Consider the following 19,507-nt stretch of genomic DNA (forward strand, 5'->3'; position numbering starts at 1 on the left):
AAAGTGCCTGAGCTTGAACCGGTGATGGGTGGACCAAATGAAGGCGCGCTAGATTTCACAGGGATTGATATTCGTGTACCTATGTTTGCATATGTCTCGCGTGAGAAACGCCCTGGTTTTGACCACAACAAGAAAGCTGGTGCCATGAATGGTATGGTCAGAGCTTCAGCTATACTTTCCAATGGCGCGTTCATCCTCAATCTGGACTGTGATCACTACATCTACAACTCCAAAGCTATCAAAGAAGGAATGTGTTTCATGATGGACCGAGGTGGTGACAGGATCTGTTACATTCAGTTTCCGCAACGGTTTGAAGGAATCGACCCATCAGATCGATATGCAAATCACAATACTGTTTTCTTCGACGGTGAGTTGTTGAATTAAGTACAGCAAGATTGTGTAATGCTTATGCACAAGGCACCATAGCTTAAAACATTGTTCGGTTCTGAAACAGGTAACATGAGAGCACTAGATGGGTTACAAGGTCCAGTTTATGTCGGAACAGGGTGTATGTTCAGAAGGTATGCTCTCTATGGATTCAACCCACCTCGAGCCAATGAGTACACAGGGGTGTTTGGTCAGGAAAAGGCTCCAGCTCTGCATGTCCGGACTCAGTCCCAAGCATCCCAAACTTCCCAAGCGTCTGATTTAGAGTCTGATACACAGCCCCTTCACGATGATCCAGATCTTGGTCTGCCCAAAAAGTTTGGTAATTCGACCATGTTCACAGACACTATTCCGGTTGCAGAGTACCAAGGACGGCCTTTAGCAGATCACATGTCGGTTAAAAACGGAAGACCACCTGGTGCTTTGCTCCTGCCACGACCTCCCCTTGATGCTCCAACCGTGGCAGAAGCCATCGCTGTCATTTCTTGCTGGTATTGTTTCTAAAACAGTAGATATGCTCTGTTAGTATAAATGGTTATGTAGTTATTAAACCCGTATGTGACCTCTCAGGTATGAAGACAATACTGAATGGGGAGATAGAATCGGATGGATTTACGGGTCTGTCACTGAAGACGTGGTGACAGGTTATCGTATGCATAACCGTGGTTGGCGGTCTGTTTACTGCATCACAAAACGTGACGCTTTCCGTGGCACAGCGCCGATCAATCTCACTGACCGTCTCCATCAAGTTCTCCGTTGGGCCACAGGCTCTGTAGAAATCTTCTTCTCCAAGAACAACGCCATGTTCGCCACCAGACGGCTCAAGTTCCTCCAGCGAGTCGCTTACCTCAACGTCGGGATATACCCTTTCACCTCAATCTTCTTGGTTGTCTATTGCTTCCTCCCTGCTCTCTGTCTCTTCAGTGGAAAATTCATTGTCCAGAGCCTCGATATCCACTTCCTCTCCTACCTTCTCTGCATCACTATAACCCTAACCCTGATCTCACTCCTTGAGGTCAAATGGTCGGGAATAGGACTGGAAGAATGGTGGAGAAATGAACAGTTTTGGTTAATCGGAGGCACAAGTGCTCATCTTGCAGCAGTTGTCCAAGGTTTGCTTAAAGTAATAGCCGGAATAGAAATCTCCTTCACGCTTACATCCAAATCCGGAGGAGAAGACGAAGACGACATCTTTGCGGATCTTTACATTGTGAAATGGACTGGCTTGTTCATCATGCCGCTTACGATCATCGTAGTAAACCTTGTTGCTATCGTGATAGGAGCTTCGAGGACTATATACAGCGTGATTCCGCAATGGGGCAAGTTGCTGGGAGGAACGTTCTTTAGTTTATGGGTGTTGACTCATATGTATCCGTTTGCTAAAGGACTGATGGGACGAAGAGGAAAGGTTCCAACGATTGTTTATGTTTGGTCAGGGCTTGTGTCCATTACCGTGTCGCTGCTTTGGATCACCATCAGTCCTCCAGATGATCTTTCAGGCAGCGGTGGAGGAGAATTCTCTGTGTAAATTTATATCAGAGTGAGAGGAATTTTTACTATATTTTTGTTTTGTAAAAGTAATTTTGGTTTGTGTAAATTTATGTTGAAAATACATGATCTGACGGATATGCCCCTCGCGGAACTTGACAAGAAAATGGAAATTAGTTTTCATACGACGTTGTTTCGTTGAGTGGGAGTTAAGGAAGCTTCCTTTTGTTTCTTTTTTTTGTTACTCTTCGACGCTCTATATTAATACCTGAGACTCTTTTTCCATCTTTCCATAATTCGATATCTAAAGTTGAGAGAGTGAAACCCTAATAAGAATAGGAATGGAATCCCACGTTTTGTTCAACTCCTCCTCTTCCACCGTAAGAGACCATTCTATTTGCAACAACAAAGCGCTTTCCTTGAATCTGAATAAACGTAAGGCTGTTGAACCACCATGTCCGGAGTCGAAGAGGAGAAAACATCAGATCTCTCATGATATCACGGCAGAGACTAAACAAATTGATGAGCGCAAGTCTTTTGCTCCAGCGAGGACTACCCAAAAGACGAAGCAGTCGGCTATACCTATGAAAGTTTCTAAAAACCATAGATCTGGGGTTCATGGAACGGGAGAGATTAAGCAAAACTTGAAGAAGCGGAACCCTGACGACGTTTGCAAGTCTGTTCCAGAAACATCGAGGCCGCTCAAGTTGACAATCAAGTTGAAGAAGCAGCCGCCTGCGAAAGTATCTGAAAACCCTAAAAGTTGTCCACTTTTGAAGAAGAACGCAACAGAGACTTTGGAACTCTTTGAAATAGCCAAGAAATCTGCTGACGTGGCTAACGCAAAAGGAATTCTCGCTGCTGAAGCAGAGACTTCAATCTGCGTAGACAGCCTCGCGTTACTCATGGAATTCCCCATCTGCTCAGCAGCTTCTGAAACAAAGAGGATCATGGCGAGGCTTGAGCATCTCACAAAGCACAAAAATCGAAAAATCTGCAACTCTGCATCAGCACTTCTTCACTGTTGGAGGCAGAGTATCAGAGATCAAGAACTCAGAGAGTCTCGACAAGGCTAGGGTGGCACCAGAGAATCTAACAACAAACAAGGGAAGGAAATTATTAGTAGGCTTGTGACTTGACTACGTTGGTTGCTTATTCTTTTTATAAATTAGAAACTCAAAAACTACAGTAAGTAATGTTGTCAGTTGTGAATATGTTGTAGCACGGATTTTTCTCAATGTGTTCTTGTGTTGTTCAAGTTCAGTGTGTGTTTATCTTCTGTTTCTGAGAATCAATGAAATTGGAGTTTGATCTTTAAAATTTTTGTGATAAACAATGGGAAAAATGTCATTAAACTCTCCAAGTCTACATTTTCGTTGATTTAAATCCCGAACTCTGCTTTTGGAGGAAAAAAACACCAATTATTTGTTGACTTCCAAATAAATCGCAAACTCTTGTTGACCTAGCCTTTTGAGGCACAACATTAAGTGGTCAAACAGAAAAATTAAACGGGGTTAATTATCTGTTAACGAGATCCGTTAATAGCAAAATGACGCTGTTTATAACACCCTAAAACTCCCAAATTAAGAAATCAATTCTCAATTTTCCCAATCGATTCTCAATTTTCCCTAATTTTTGATATCAAAATTGCAATATATCTCTCACAGCGATGAGACGTCATTTTAACAAATACAAATATAAAGAAAATTTGAATACAATGATGAGAAGTCATCTATATATACATTTTTGGAGACATTTAGCAAATAAATTCTGGAGTTGGAACCTATTTACAATCATGCCATTAATATTAATTTTACAATTAATTTTTACCTTAAATAATATCAAATTTGGAGTCTAACTGAAGAAGATTTTCTTCTATTGAAATTTCCAAAAGTATCAGACCAACACCCATTAACATTAAATATTTTATATTTAATTAATTCATTCTCTAAAAAACTGTTGATAATAACTTATTTTCATGTGTTTAAAAGCCAAGTGATTAAACTGTTGATAATAACTTTAATTTTTTTTTAAAATTGGAGCCTGAACTGACACAAATTATTTATAAAAATTACTTCTTCACTGAAGTGTCAATAAATTAATATATAGATTTTTGGTCCATACTAATAAGAAACAATTGATATAAATCAAACTTTACAAAAAGATACTCCACCATTTTAATCGACTTGCACAACTATAAATACAAAAGTGTTAAATGATATAGAGATACAACAATCAAAATTACAAAGTCAAATTATAGTATACTCATATAATTATAAAAATAGAACATATTATGTAATACTATTATCTCTACATTGTAAATGAAAAAGAAAATTCACAAAAAGTATATTTGTTGACTAAATTAAATTTAATGAACAATAAAGATATCCTAACTATATAATAAACCACTACATGTAGACAATGGAAATTATACACTATATAATATATTGAAAACAATAGTAGAATTAAAAAATACAAAATATATTATATACATATATAGTTAATATAATAAATAAATTTTATTTTGCATTTCTAAACAAAAAAATATAGCCCTGCGGTGTACCGCGGGTGAATATCTAGTTTATATATAGATTTCTAAAGATGTGTATATTTCAATTGAAAAGAAGGTTTGAGATTTCTCAAAAGAAGTACAAATATATAGTTTTCTAAAGATGTGAACATTTGAATAGTTACAACTGTTTATAAGAGACACAACTCTACATTCAACAGACACAAATTTTTAGAAAGACGCAACCATTAAAATATGCTGTCAAGAAAAAAAATATAAAAAATGTTATATAAAGGTACAACAGAAAGATGTGATTGTTCGTCGCATTTATTAAGATTACTATTATTATATAGAAAAAGCACAACTATTTGTAAGAGATACAATTTTATATTCAACGGACGCAATTTTCTAAAGAGACGTTACTGTATATTTTTTTTTGTCAAAAAAACTTTTTAATAAAAAATAACATGAAAAAACGCAACTGTTCTTCGCATTTATTCAGATTGCTATTATTATATAGATTTCTAAAATTTGAATTTACTAAAAAAAATTAATTTTTTTTATATAGTTTACTCAAAATGATGTAAATAAAATGAATTGTGTTTAATACTAATATCTAAATACAGTAGTACACCATAATTAAAAATATTAATCAACAGAAATAAAGTTAAATGTCACAAATTAACAAAGTAATATAAAGAAAATTACTAATACATATATACATTGGTAATTTTTTCTTAGACTAGCCACACAATGCCACATGATTAAAGTTTTAACAAAATCACACAACGGTCATATAGATCACACACGTCCATGGGTCAGAGTCTCAGAGAACATTCAGAAGATCTTTAGTAGATTTAGTGTGATCTTTGAAGATGACGTCATAAATATCCAACCACACAACGCTTCTCTTTTCCTTTTTTACGCTCTCTCTCTCTCTCTCTCTCTCTCTCTCTCTCTCTCTCTCTCTCTCTCTCTCTCTCGTTCTTCCTTGCACACAACGCTTCTCTTTTCCTTTTTACGCTCTCATTCTCGCTCTCTCTCTCTCTCTCATTCTTCCTTGCACACAACGCTTCTCTTTTCAAAATTTCGTCTTTGACTTCCAGAGAATCGAAAGACAATATGGATAACTCCGATGATCCTAGGGTTAGTTCACAGTCCAAACTCGACATATTGTTGTATGTCGCTGCCATGGTTTACGATCAAGAGTTCGGGGACGACAAATCAAAGACCATTGGCGAAAAAGAAACAGAGATGGAAGCAAGAATCTTTGGGGATAAAGTACCGAGAAAGAACAGAGTTCACCGATCACCTTCTTCTCGCAAGACTGTAACAACACCATGGACGCGTGTGATCGAACAACAGAGATCGGTACTACAAAACCCTAATGCATCAGAATCGGAACCTTCGTCTTCTTCTTGCGTCACCCAGTTCAAGAAACGTCGTCATGACGATCATCAGATCAATACGGAAGAGATCGTAAGTCGCAAGAAACTCAGAATCTTTCATCCTCTAGAGGCGGAACCAATTCAAACGAGTCCACCGGATTGGCTTTTGAGAGTGATGAGGAGAGAAGAGAACGCATACAATCCGAAGCTGATCTCAACGAGGAAACTGTACAAGACTGATCTCGGTAGAATTCAAGGACGTCTCTTAGTTCCTTTCAAGCAAGTTAAAAATCCAGACTTTTTGACAGAGGAAGAGACAAGGATCATAGATGAACAAGCGAGGAAGCTTCGTAAGGAAGGTGTGAGTGTTGATTTGGTTGATCCTCAGATGAAAAAACATGCCCTTGAATTGAGGAAGTGGAAGATGAGTGGAAACTGGAATTATGTCTTTGTTGTTGGTTGGAACGATGTGGTTTCTGCTAATGGGTTTCAGGTTGACGACTTCTTTCCTCTTTGGTCTTTCCGATCTGGAAGAAGTGGTAAACTCTGTTTTGCTCTTGTCCCTCCTACGAAAGCTAGCCACGGCGGCGACCTTTAGTGTTTTTTTACTTCCGGTGAATGTATCTATGGATGCTCTTCTTTAGCCGATTCTCTGATCATGCTCGCCACACGTACATAAAGGATCTACATTTTTCTGGCAATTCTCGATTTTGTTTGGCTTAAAGATGCAATTTTTATTGGATAACTTTAGTGTTTTTCGTCTTTGGCAATTAGGGGTTTTGAGATTGATGACACTTGTTGTAAATGTCGTCAGATGAAACACTAACTAAAGAAGTTATTGATTCATCTGTCCAATAGATTTTCTCCTTTTTCTGTTTGCAGAGAGTGTATGTAAGAACTTAATTTTCAGATGAGTTATAAACAACCATCTTTTTTATTGACATTTGTTGTTTCAATTTTGGTGTTCTTGTTTATATCTCTTGAAAAGCTCTTACTTTCTTTTGGAATATGTATAAAATGGTGTAACATTCAATGGTTCACAAAGTAAAAGAATCAGGTTAAAGACTATATTTGACTACTATTCACACAACTCATCCTCAGAACCAACATCATCATCATCAACCTCCCATGAGTTTTTTTAAGTGAGACATCATCTCTTTGTGTTATCAGTTGAACTGTTGAAAAAAGAATTATAACTGCGAGGTTAGTGCTTGAGCTTTATGAATTAATAGAAGAAAAATTTACATAATCTTCTGCAAGAGAGATTGTGAAAACATAAAATTTTCTCTTTGTGTGTGAATAAGTAAACAAATTTAGACCAAAACAACATATCGGTTTACACTCGAACCGGGAAAACATAATTTAGTGAACCAAATTTTATATTCCGGTACAACTCCTCTTTCTTATTAGACAAATCGAGATGGAGATCATTTTTATGATGCGACGACGGCGGAGCGATTGCGATCACCGTCACTCTCGTCGACGTTTTGGTGGTGGCTTCCTTAATCAAGGAGCTCCAGGTGATCTTCTCATTTGTACTTTTTTTTTTTTCTTTAATCGTGATTGCATTAATCAATAATGATACAATTATGGAATGAGATTAATCAATTGAATTTGATTCTAAGATTTAGGGGTTTAGCAACTCTCTTGAATTGATATTTTAGGGTTTTACCTTTCTCTGAACGATATCTTTACAGATTTAGCAAATTATATCTCTATGTCTAGTGTAGACTCATGAGTTTCTCTACAGAAACAAGAAGGCAGCTCATGGAGTGGTTTGAGCACAATTATATCTTCATTTGTACTTTTTGTTTCTAATCGTGATTGAATGAGATTAGATTAACCAATTGACTTTGATTCTAAGATTTAGGGGTTTAGCAACTCTTGGATTGATATTTTAGGGTTTTACCTTTCTCTGAACGATATCTTTACAGATTTAGCAAATTATATCTCTATGTGTAGTGTAGACTCATGAGTTTCTCTACCAGTCCAACAGCTACAGAAACAAGAAGGCAGCTCATGGAGTGGTTTGAGCACAAGGAACTGTAGAATCTGCACTTACGCTTCAGCACTTTTTCAGCATTGGAGGTCCAAGTTTAGGCAGATCATCTCAGGTCCAAGTTTCAGTCAAGGCTTCACTAAAGGATCACCAGTTGGGCTGGTGACTTAGGAGGGAAACTTGTGACTGACAACGTTGGTTGTTTCTTTATACATGACAGATTTGTGAGTACTTACCATTTTTATATCTTCCACTACTCTCTCTCTCTCTGTTCTCTGAGAATATTAGTTCAAAGTGCCAGCAAATTGTTATATTTAACAAGTCCTCTTATGATATATAATTTTTTTTTTTTTTTTTTACGTTTAACTGATTTGTATCAGTGATGAGTGGTAGCTGAAACATTTAAAATGCGATCTCGTTAGTGTCGGCTCTGTGATTGAATTCTAGAGACCTGTAGAATCTTAGAAGCTCTGACTCTCTTATGTTCACTTGATCCAGTTTGGAAGCTGAAACAGGGGCTTTCTTTCGTGCATTAAGAAACATCGGCTCGAGTTAATTTAAGAATCAGAGAAGAACCAAAGCAGTATGTATGTCAGAAGGATATTATCAGCTAAGAGAGAGATCTTAAATAAAGAAAACCAAAAGTTACAGAAACTAGCAAAACCATTTCTTACAATCAGGTAGCAACATATCCACATACTATATTTTTAATATTACTTTCTTGTTTCTACACTATCCTTATTGTTAAAGCTGTCCCATCTTGAATCCAGGTTCATAAACAATCTAACTGGATCTGCTTCCTTGCCCTTATCTGGACCAACTATCTTGGCAAACCACTTTGGCTTGTATGAAGCAATAACGTGTGCTATTACCAGTCCAAACAGGAGTCCAGGCCAATACCCTATAACCACTGCTTTCCAGTTTAACACTTCGTCCTCTTCTTCTTCTTTGTCTTCTTCTTTAGGCTGTTGTGCTGGTGGCGCAAAGCAACTTCCTTGCAGAGGAAGACCACATAGACCTGCATTCCCTTCAAATGATGCTTCAGCTTGTCCACTAAACTGTGGTCCTTCTGGTATTTCACCTTTGAGTTGGTTATGAGCCACACTTATGTACGCCAGAAACGAGAGGCTCCCGAGTCCTCTAGGAATATTCCCTGTAAGTTGGTTTCTTGACAGGTCTAGTGACTCGAGCTCCGTAACATTTGCCAAAGACAGAGGAATATGACCCGTGAAGGCGTTGTTTGATAGGTTGAGCGCAATCAATTCCTTCAAGAGACCAATGGACTCAGGAATCTGTCCTTCAAGTTTGTTTCCAGAGAAATCAATGGTGCTGTAGGAAGTAAGGACTTTCCTTTGCTCCATGAATAGACCTTTGTATTGCAAATCCAATGTATCTTCATAGATGTAATAAGAATTCTTGTAGTCTCCCATGTAGATACGCCCATCTCCATTTCTATTGAGTGATGATGCTTTCCAGTTAACAAAGTAACTTGGTGGCAGGCTTCCGGTAAAGCTGTTATCCGACAGTTCAAGTATCCGCAGCTCGGGAAACGCGAGAGGACCTTGATCAGGAGGAGAGAGATGGCCGAAGAATCTGTTTGAACGGAGAGTAAAGACATGTAAATTGGGTAGAGCCTTCAGCCAGAAAGGAAACGTGTCTTCAATTCTGTTGTTGTCAACACTCAGAAACTTCAGAAAGGAGCAATTTAATAGCGATCTTGGAAGCTTCCCGGTTAGTCGGTTGTAGCCAACGTCAAGTGTCTGTATCGAAGCATTGCTATAGAACTCGTCAGGTATACTTCCTTCCAAGCTGTTCTTCCTGAGATTCACTATTTTTAAGTTATTCAGACATTGAGGAATCGGACCGGTGAAGTTGTTGTAGGATAGATCAAGGACGATGAGAGAGCTTCGGTTGCAAACTGAGAGAGGTATGTTCCCTGTGAAACTATTGTTCCACGCAGACAAGTAGACAGAATTGAGTGGTGGAACAGGAAACTCTCCTGTCATGGAGTTATAGGCAAAATCCATTATCCGCAGTGATGAGTTAACTAAAACTTCTGAAGAACCTTCAAACCCGGTAAAAGAATTGTTAACAAGGTTCACTAAGCTAAGACGAGGAAGCTTCCNTCAGACATTGAGGAATTGGACCGGTGAAGTTGTTGTAGGATAGATCAAGGACGATGAGAGAGCTTCGGTTGCAAACTGAGAGAGGTATGTTCCCTGTGAAACTATTGTTCCACGCAGACAAGTAGACAGAATTGAGTGGTGGAACAGGAAACTCTCCTGTCATGGAGTTATAGGCAAAATCCATTATCCGCAGTGATGAGTTAACTAAAACTTCTGAAGAACCTTCAAACCCGGTAAAAGAGTTGTTAACAAGGTTCACTAAGCTAAGACGAGGAAGCTTCCATAACCACTCAGGTATTTTTCCTTTGATTAGATTGTTGGAAATGTGTATAACCTCCAAATTTTGAAGTGTCTTTAAGATGTTTGGAAACTCGATAATGTCGCATCCCACCAAAAACAAGCTTTTTAAGCTCAATGGAATGTCTGACTCTGAACTTAAACTGGCTGGTAATAACCTATTTTCACGAAGATCAAGGACCAACAAAGATTTGAGAAGAGAGAAGACGCGTAAGTCAATTGGGTAACTTGTGTTTAAGGAGGAAAGTTCAAGATAGTTGAGGTTGGTGAGCTTTGAGATAGGCTCTAGGATTTGTCCTTCAAATTGGTTATACCCAAGGGACAAATGCACTAGCCTAGAAGAAGCGTTGGGAACATCGATAGAACCAGTGAGCCGATTCTTTTTCAGATCAAGATAAGACAAGAAAGGCAAACTGGGTAGTAAATCAGAAGGTATGGGTCCTGAGAAATGATTGTAAGAGAAGTCTAAAAAAGAGAGCTTTGATAGGTTTTTAACAAGTGGGAAACTACCAGTGAGCTCATTATGGGAAAGGTTTAAATGGGTAAGAAGGACTAGGTTACTAATTTCGGAAGGAACTTGACCAGTAAAGCCATTAGAGGCAAGAGACAAAACCTCTAATCTGCTGAGATTGCTGAATTCAGAAGGGAGTGAAGAGGAAGTGAAGTTGTTGTGAGAGAGATTGAGGTAACGAAGCTGATGCAACCCAAAGAGACTACTGTTGGGTTTGAGAGTTCCAGTGAAGCAACTACTTGGGAGCTGAAGCTTCGTGACCGCACCAGTCGCATTATCACACTGGACTCCGTTTAAATAGGCACTGCTGTTGCAACCGTCGGATTCAAACTCGTTCTTGAATTCCATCAAGGCTTGGATCTGGTCTTGACGACAAGTAAGAGCATTGATCATCAAGAAGAAGCTTGAAGCGAAGATGATACAATAGTGTAAGAGTAGAGATCGCGACATGTTGATTGAGAGATTTTTGAACAAGTTGACGAAATTATTATTTCAAACAGAGAGACATATCAAGCAACGAACAAATAAAAGAAAGACGTGAGGGTTTTAAATGCCACGTGGATGCCTACGTGTTCATGAAGTAAAGGCCACCACGTAGAAATGTCTAATGAATGACTCTATGGCTGTTTTTTTGAAGACATTTTGATACATTTATAACAGTTTGACATTTTTACAAGTGTGTTCATACTAATTTAGCAACAAGAGAAATCAACTCACATCACATTGGATCAAACGGACGCATATTCAATATGATGATGACATGGTTCTGTATAATATCTTGTCGACTACTTGATGATTTTTTTGGTTACATTACTAGCTAGATACAAAATAATACTATACTAAAATAAAATAAGTGGGCCTTTCAATAATTAATAGTTTGGTCAAAACTTTACCTTATCTTTGAATTTTAAAGTATGTAATTACATTTATCAGTTTCTCCCGTTACCAAAACAACTCGCATTTATTTGTGGGGTGTATAGATTAGAGAAGAAGACATAGTCAAAAACTCAAAATCTTCAGATGAACAAAAAAACATAAGAAATTGGTGGTGATGCAAAGCCGACTCAATTTTTGGGCCTTAAAATGGGGCATAGAAATATGAGTGTCAGCCTCTATGAGGCCCAACTAATTTCAGGGGAAATTTTGGTAAAAAAAAGACAAAACGACGTCGTGAGAAACACTGGAGTCTGTGGAGAAATAAAGAAGAAGCCCTTGGATTCGGCAATAGCAGTCATTTCTCTCGAATCCCATCTATAATCCGATCTGAGAAGTTTCGCCGGAGCTAGGTTTTGTCGATCAAATCCTTTTTAATCAATGGCAATGGCTGTTTTCCGTCGCGAAGGGAGGCGTCTCCTCCCTTCAATCGCTGCTCGCCCAATCGCTCCACGCCCAATCGCTGCAACCCGATCTCCTCTCTCTTCTGACCAGTGAGATCTCTTTTTTCCTCTCCTTCGTTCTTATCCTTGCGTATAAGCACAAGCATTTCGATGTTCTTCGTTGATAGTCTTCTGAATTTGAAATCCGTTTGGTTTGATTTGAGTCGTTGATATTTTTTTTGGTTAGTTTTGATGAAATGATCCGTTTTAGGGTTAGAGCATTTTTCATTTCTTTGAATTTCGAATAGACGAGAAACAATCGAATTGGTTTGTTTGATTCGGTAGCTCTAGTATTATAGCTCGATTTCTTTATTTGCGTAACCTTGTCCACCTGTTGACGTTTGATTTTGCCAACATCTACCCAGTTTAATCTTGTTTTTGTGTGTTGATTTGATGTGATATTGGATGATGAGGACTTAACCTGTATTTGATTTGTAGGGAGGAAGGACTTCTTGGACTTCGATCTATCTCTACTCAAGTGGGTAAGTCTCAGCTGATCATTGGAGATTTGTTTTGCCTAGTTTTGATTGTTGTTAGAATGTAAGATGTTCTAATCACTATGAATTGCTGATGTTCATGTATTTCTCTGTGTAGTGCGTAACCGTATGAAGAGTGTTAAGAACATCCAAAAGATCACAAAGGCAATGAAGATGGTTGCTGCTTCTAAGCTTAGAGCAGTTCAAGGCAGAGCTGAGAACTCTCGTGGACTTTGGCAGCCATTTACTGCACTTCTAGGAGATAATCCCAGTATGGTTGTCAATTAAGAGTAGTTCTTTTTTATTCACTTTATACTTAGTGTCAATGATCTTCCCATGGCTTGCTTTGGTATTGAATATTGATGATGACGAACAATTTTTTGCTCTTACTATATCCTTGGATACCCATCCTCTTGCTATCTCTGTTTTGTTCTTTTTGAGATCTTTCTGATTTCTAGCGCTACTTGATGGTAAAACCAGGCATTGATGTAAAGAAGAGTGTGGTGGTTACTCTCTCTTCTGACAAGGGTCTCTGTGGTGGAATTAACTCCACTGTTGTTAAAGTGAGCAGGGCTCTGTACAAGTTGAATTCTGGTATGTTTTGCAAACACTGTTGATGGTTCCGTAGTTTCGTTTTTCTAAATTGCCGTATCTGAAATTAATTCTTGTATCATTGCAGGCCCTGAAAAGGAAGTTCAGTTTGTTATTGTCGGAGAGAAAGCAAAGGCTATAATGTTTCGTGACTCAAAGAACGACATTGTCCTCTCTGTGACAGAGCTGAATAAGAACCCACTCAATTATGCTCAGGTAGGCCATAGTTAGGAGTATAACTTGCTCTCCCCAGTACATTTGTTCTCGAGCTATGTAATTGTCGTCTTTAGTGTTCCTTATGTTTACTTGCTTCTTTCAGGTCTCAGTTCTAGCAGATGACATCCTGAAGAACGTTGAATTTGATGCTTTGCGCATTGTCTACAACAAGTTCCATTCTGTCGTCGCATTTCTACCAACTGTGTCCACTGTTTTGTCCCCAGAGGTAAGTTACAACTGGCAAATGTCTCAGGACTATGATTTGTAGTAGTTCACATTCTGCTTTAACTATAAACGAAATTAAATATGCGTGTTTTTTTGCATTGAAAGATCATTGAGAAGGAGTCTGAAATTGGAGGAAAGCTTGGTGACCTCGACTCATATGAGATTGAAGGTGGTGAAACAAAGGGAGAAATATTGCAGAATCTAGCCGAGTTCCAGTTCTCTTGTGTAAGTAAACCAAGAGCGTAATTTGTGTATGGCATTTCAGCAAAGATAGAAACATAACATCTTGGCTGTTTACATGAACTCTACCAGGTGATGTTCAATGCGGTTTTGGAGAATGCGTGTAGTGAGATGGGAGCAAGAATGTCTGCCATGGACAGCTCCAGCAGAAACGCAGGAGAAATGCTTGACCGTCTCACCCTCACATACAACAGGACTCGTCAAGCTTCCATTACAACAGAGCTTATCGAGATTATCTCTGGAGCATCTGCACTTGAAGCCGCTAAATAGACCAATCCTTGTTGCTTCCTTATTTTGCTTTGATCTGAGTTTGAATATCTATACATTGAAGAAGAGTGTGTTTAGACTCTGAAGGGATACTGAATCAGTTTCCTTTGCTGGCTTCATGTTGAGACCACCAATCTTTGCTCAACGGTTTTATAATAAACATTCACACTCTGAAGGGATACTGTAATTTCCAGCAGGATTACTAATAATTGCATTCACATTTTGTTCTGATTAAATTTCGCTTCCCCCAGAATTTGCAGTGTTTTTTTTTTAATGAAACACCCTATCTTTTATAGATATTAACAGTAAGGTGATCACTTTGCCATTTCGACAGGTTTGAAATTCGACTGATGTCTTCTCCAACCGCTAAACAAATCAAACAAAACTCAATGCTGCTGCTACTGTTCTCTAGAAGCTTGAAAGTCTACACACTTTTCTCTGTCGTCATATACTTAAGTGGATTTTGAACATAAAAGTGAGAAATTTTAAGCTTGTGTTCCAATCCAATTTTTTTTACATAAGATATATCAACGTCATGTGACCGGCATTTGTTTTTCCACCATATCCCCACTACGAAAACTTTCAAGTAATTTTTCCAAGTTAGGGTATCACTAAAGACTTTTAGTAAACGCCAGTACCAAGACGGTAAGATTTAATAATGACTTATATGGTGCACACCTCTATCTATAAGATTAGTGACAGCTCCATTGCCAAAACTATATCTATTCTAATCTTCTTTTTTACTTTGCTTCGCGAATAATTTTCATCTTAAAAGGGTTTAACAGCCGTGATGTGGCGTTTGCATCTGCTTTTGGGTTTTCTCTTGGTGAACTTACTCTGTTGTGTCTCCGGGCCAAGCACTTTTACTATAAAAAATCATGTTGTTGGTCTTGTTGCTTGTCGTCCCCGCCAGATTCAAGCCTTTACGCTGTTCAAGAACGAGTTTGATACTCGTGGTTGCAACCATAGTGACTATTCTAACGGAGTCTGGTGTGATAACTCGACGGGTGCAGTCACAAAGCTACAGCTCACGGCCTGTCTCAGTGGAACTCTGCAGCCCAACAGTAGCCTCTTTAGACTGCATCAGCTCCGTTCCCTTGATCTCTCTTACAACAATTTCACCTCCTCTTCACTCCCTTCCGAGTTTGGAAATCTCAATAGATTAGAGGTCTTGTCTCTTCCCTCAAATGGCTTTCTTGGCCAAATTCCTTCCTCATTTGGTAACCTAACCCAACTTTTCTATTTAGACCTTTCCTATAACGAGCTCACTGGTAGTTTTCCACTTTTGCGAAATCTAAGCAAGCTCACTGTTGTAGAGCTTTCTCAAAATCACTTGTCTGGAACCCTTAGTCCCAACAGTAGCCTGTTTGAGTTGCACCACCTCCGCTACCTAAGTCTCTCTTTCAACAACTTCAGTTCCTCATTCCCTTCCAGTTTTAGCAATCTACATAGACTAGAAATCTTGTCTCTTTCTTCTAATGGCTTTTTTGGTCAAGTTCCTCCCACATTCAGTAACCTAACCAGGTTAACAGAGTTTTACTCTTCCAATAACCAGCTCACTGGTAGTTTCCCACCTGTACAAAATCTAACCAAGCTCTCTGCTTTAGTACTTTCTCATAATCACTTCACTGGAACTATTCCTTCTTCTCTCCTCACTATGCCTTTCTTATCATACCTTTCTTTGCGTGGAAGCAATCTCACCGGTTCTATTGAAGTTCATAACTCTTCTACATCATCTAAGCTCGAGAACATGTACCTTGGGCTTAACCATTTTGAAGGAAATATCCTAGAGCCTATCTCAAAGCTCATCAACCTCAAGGAGCTTGACCTTTCTTTCCTAAACACAAGCTACGCCATTGACTTAAACCTCTTCTCTTCTATGAAATCTTTGTCGTACCTTGATGTTTCAGGTAATAGTATATCTCCAGAAAGTTTAAGTTCCAATTCATACATCCCATTGACCCTTCAGAAGTTGTTCCTAGAGAGTTGCGGCATTAGCGAGTTCCCAAACGTCTTAAAGACCCTCCAAAACTTGGAGCTTATAAACATATCTGAAAACAGAATCAAAGGTAAAATCCCCAAGTGGTTATGGACCCTTCCTCGTCTGAGCTCAGTGAATGTTGTAAATAATTCTTTCAACGATTTCGAAGGTTCAGCAGAAGTTTTATTAAATACATCATTGAGGTTATTGTTTCTGGATTCAAACAATTTTGAAGGAGCACTTCCTAGTCCACCACTCTCTATCAAATTCTTCTCTGTGGGTACTAATGGTTTCACAGGGAAGGTACCTCTTTCAATATGCAACCGAAGCTCCCTCGTTGTTCTTGATCTATCTCACAACAACTTCACCGATCCAATTCCTCAATGTTATTGTTGAAATAACTAGAACCGTGAATACTGCTACAAGAACACCAGGCAAACAGTCAACTGAGCTTTATTAAGACTTTCTCAAACAACTATATTACAAGCTTGTTTGATCAGTTTTATGCAACACCACAACAGTTGGTTTGCCACTGAACCAATCCTAATCTACCCAATCTTACCTGCACAGCAACAGCTATGCTCACTCTTTATTCACTCACCAATGAAACTCTCAAGAAATATTGTTCTTCTACTTAGATCTAAACACACACACTTTTCTCTCTCTAAAAGTGGTAACGCACAAAGATGTGAAATACTTCTCTTTTATAGACAGCAACAATCTTCACCATACTCTTTTTTATCCAGCAAGTCATCCTATGCACCATGTCCTTCAAGAACCTCTCTTTGTCCAATGTGTCATAGGTGAACCCTCATCATTATGTTGACTTTAACACTCCACTTGCTTGTAGCTTCCAACGGACACCTTTTAGGCTGACACCTTTTTCGCCCATGCTCAACAACTCCACGCTCGATGCACCGCACTGTCTTCAAGGTGTTGTGCTGGCAAAGACAACTTGACACTTTCCCGCTTCGTCTGAAGTCCTTCAGGTACATTCTGCGATAGCTTGTAACTCATACAGATCCTCTGTTTCTTCAATCTCCCCCTTTTTATCTGAGTGTGTGCCTCAAGCTTCCTGTAACAAGTTAGTGTGCAGACAAAGGAAACACTAAACCAAGAAGCATTAGNACTTCGGAGCAGCAAAAGGTTCAAAGGTTTAATACATAGCCGAGTAGAACTAAAAAGAGAAGAGTTTTGCAATCGTAGATGCAATACATAAACGTCAGAGAGTTTCAGACTAAAAACAATCACTAAGTCAAACTCCTACTTATATTACTCCCCCTACATACGAGCATACACTAACTTCTTCAGCCATTCTCGGTTTCATCACAGTCTTCCTCATCTTGTGGATCACTCTCACCCTCAGAATATGCGATATCAAGGTAATCTCCCCCTGCTTGAGCACACAAACTCATATAAAAACTAAGGGTAAATCAGCAAGGAGAGTAGATGAGAAGAGAGACTTACCTGCAAGACGCACCATCATGAGTTTGGTGAAGTCATGCAGGTGACGAATGTCCGACAGGAGTGTGAGTGGGGCCTGAGAGGGCAGAAGCTCCTTCGGTTCAATCTTGAACTTAGCCGGTGCAGCAGAGGTAACATCACCGGGGAGAGCAGGAACAATTCGTTGGAAACGCAGAAGCTGATCGATGAGATTGGGAAGGATGAGGCAAGCATTGGAAGATGCATTCGCAGCGACAGAGCTACAGGCACATATTTCATCAAAGATTAACTTTCCAAAGTTAAACTTATGGCCTTTGAGAATCATGAACAGAATTGTAGACCGTTCAGCAGACATAGAGCTTGGGTTCTTGGTTGGTATCCAGTTCTGGCAGCAAATCTTCTGAAGCATGGCCACAGTATCTCCCATCTCCTTTTTGCTGCGAAGATCCCAAGAACGAACTCGACCATCAGTGAGGAGAGTGACAATGTCATCAAGGCTATCAGGAACTTGGATCTGAGTCGCATTCAGAGGATAGGGATCATTGGGAAGCTGATACATGGCATTGATGATAGACGGAGAGAATTCATACATGGATCCACGAACAAAGACCTTGAGGGTGTCAATCCCTTCTGTTTCAGCTTCAGCTAGATTCGCATAGAACTCCTTCACAATATTACCAACGAACGAGTCAACTTCAGTAACCGTGGGCAGGAGACCAAAATCAGACAGGATTTTGTAAGCGTCACCACCGTGGGGAGCATCCGGAGCGAGAAACCCCATTTCATTGAATGAGCGATCCGAGATTGTCTGAAAGCGACGCATGGAAACTTCAGAGATGAACTGAGATGAGTAGGAGTCGGAGGATGGGAGTTTCAATTCAGGGTAGTTGCGATCACGAATGGCAGTGAGACGACGGTTGGCAACATAACGAGAGAGAAACGTAGGTGGAGGAACTTCAGGAACGTCCTCCGAAGTAAAATCAGACTTAGGCTGAGTCGAAACGTCAGTGACATCTTCAAGATCATCACGAAGAGATGAGCGAGTGGAACTACGACGAGGCAAATGACGAGTGGGAGCTGACGGAGGTTTAGTCTTCCCCTTGGAACCGGAGGCACGGGAGCACGAGCGTTTGGATGGAGGAAGAGCAGGAGGTTGACGCTTGGTCTTCTTAGAACGAGAGACTCGAGGTTCGGTTTTTGGAACGACCGGATCTGCTGAAGGAGGAACAGGAGCAGCGGAAGAATTGTCAGCAGTCAGAGTGAGATCTTCAGCACCGAGATCCGTGGAAGAAATGTTGTGGTCCATAGTCAATTAAAGGCAAGATATGGGTGTGAAGAAGGTTTTAAGACCAAACGTGAGATGTGGATTGCAAAGAGACAAAAGCGGCACAAGGAGACATGAACCAGGGTTAGGGCATACTCCAATATATATAGTGACCTGCGACACTTAACACACAGGTGAGATTTATTCATGGGCCTAAAACAAATTTCAAGACAAACCCAGGTGCGGCCCAGTCAGCACACCGAAACCCAACAAAGAACAAGTGCTTATACACAAACTTTAATGAGAAAGAACCACACTTATTTCTATCAGTGTTTAACATGGAGAATTGTGATAACAAGGAATGTGAAAGCTCATCAAAGTATCCTCAGACAAAACAAGTTTTTTTTTTAATTATATATAAGCATAGATATGATAAACTTCTGAAAAGAAAGGAAAAAAATACCACATATGTACAAGAGTATGAAGATTCCACGTCTGAGTACTATGTCTGAGGTCAGAGAGACAGATTCCAAAGTAGAGGATCACACAGCTGTTTTCGAAAGTAGTGGAGGAAAATAGCAGCTGTTTAGCTCAAGGAGATGTCAATAACATACTCAATGATCTTAACAGACTAGGGCTACACTCATCATACTCAACCAGAACTACTCCTCATAATGTGAAGCCAAATTCAAGGTGAGGGGGGTTGATGGAAAAGTGTAATAA

At 39.4% G+C, this 19,507-nt stretch overlaps 6 protein-coding genes across 6 annotated transcripts in view; 5 read left to right on the forward strand and 1 right to left on the reverse strand.

The window, feature by feature from the left end:
- LOC104786266 (cellulose synthase-like protein D1) overlaps window positions 1–2,060 on the forward strand; it is a 5,247-nt gene extending 3,187 nt beyond the window's left edge. Inside the window, exons 6-7 of the mRNA XM_010511625.2 lie at window positions 455–878; window positions 958–2,060. Coding sequence (XP_010509927.1) covers window positions 455–878; window positions 958–1,915 — 1,382 coding nt within the window. The 3' untranslated portion in view covers window positions 1,916–2,060. The remainder of the gene's footprint in view (window positions 1–454; window positions 879–957) is intronic.
- LOC104786267 lies at window positions 2,112–2,973 on the forward strand. The gene has a single exon (XM_010511626.2). The coding sequence runs from the start codon at window positions 2,217–2,219 to the stop codon at window positions 2,949–2,951; it is 735 nt and encodes a 244-aa protein (XP_010509928.1). The 5' UTR covers window positions 2,112–2,216; the 3' UTR covers window positions 2,952–2,973.
- LOC104786268 (putative B3 domain-containing protein At2g27410) lies at window positions 5,471–6,499 on the forward strand (the record flags this gene model as incomplete). Its single annotated transcript, XM_010511627.2, has 1 exon — window positions 5,471–6,499. A coding segment is annotated over one exon (900 nt), but the record flags the coding sequence as incomplete, so codon positions are not given.
- Window positions 8,485–11,155, reverse strand: LOC104789039 (receptor like protein 30-like). Its single transcript, XM_019245244.1, has 2 exons — window positions 9,904–11,155; window positions 8,485–9,836 (listed from the first exon to the last, which is right to left on the reverse strand). Exons 1-2 carry the CDS (start codon window positions 11,153–11,155, stop codon window positions 8,485–8,487), a joined length of 2,604 nt encoding a protein of 867 aa, XP_019100789.1.
- On the forward strand, window positions 11,897–14,332 carry LOC104786270 (ATP synthase subunit gamma, mitochondrial). Its single transcript, XM_010511628.2, has 8 exons — window positions 11,897–12,132; window positions 12,520–12,563; window positions 12,676–12,828; window positions 13,038–13,151; window positions 13,237–13,364; window positions 13,468–13,590; window positions 13,695–13,814; window positions 13,902–14,332. Exons 1-8 carry the CDS (start codon window positions 12,020–12,022, stop codon window positions 14,097–14,099), a joined length of 993 nt encoding a protein of 330 aa, XP_010509930.1. The 5' UTR covers window positions 11,897–12,019; the 3' UTR covers window positions 14,100–14,332.
- Window positions 14,887–16,473, forward strand: LOC104789041 (receptor-like protein 12). Its single transcript, XM_010514793.1, has one exon. It carries the CDS (start codon window positions 14,887–14,889, stop codon window positions 16,471–16,473), a length of 1,587 nt encoding a protein of 528 aa, XP_010513095.1.

Source organism: Camelina sativa, chromosome 5 (assembly GCF_000633955.1).
Source record: "Camelina sativa cultivar DH55 chromosome 5, Cs, whole genome shotgun sequence".
NCBI lineage: Eukaryota > Viridiplantae > Streptophyta > Magnoliopsida > Brassicales > Brassicaceae > Camelina > Camelina sativa.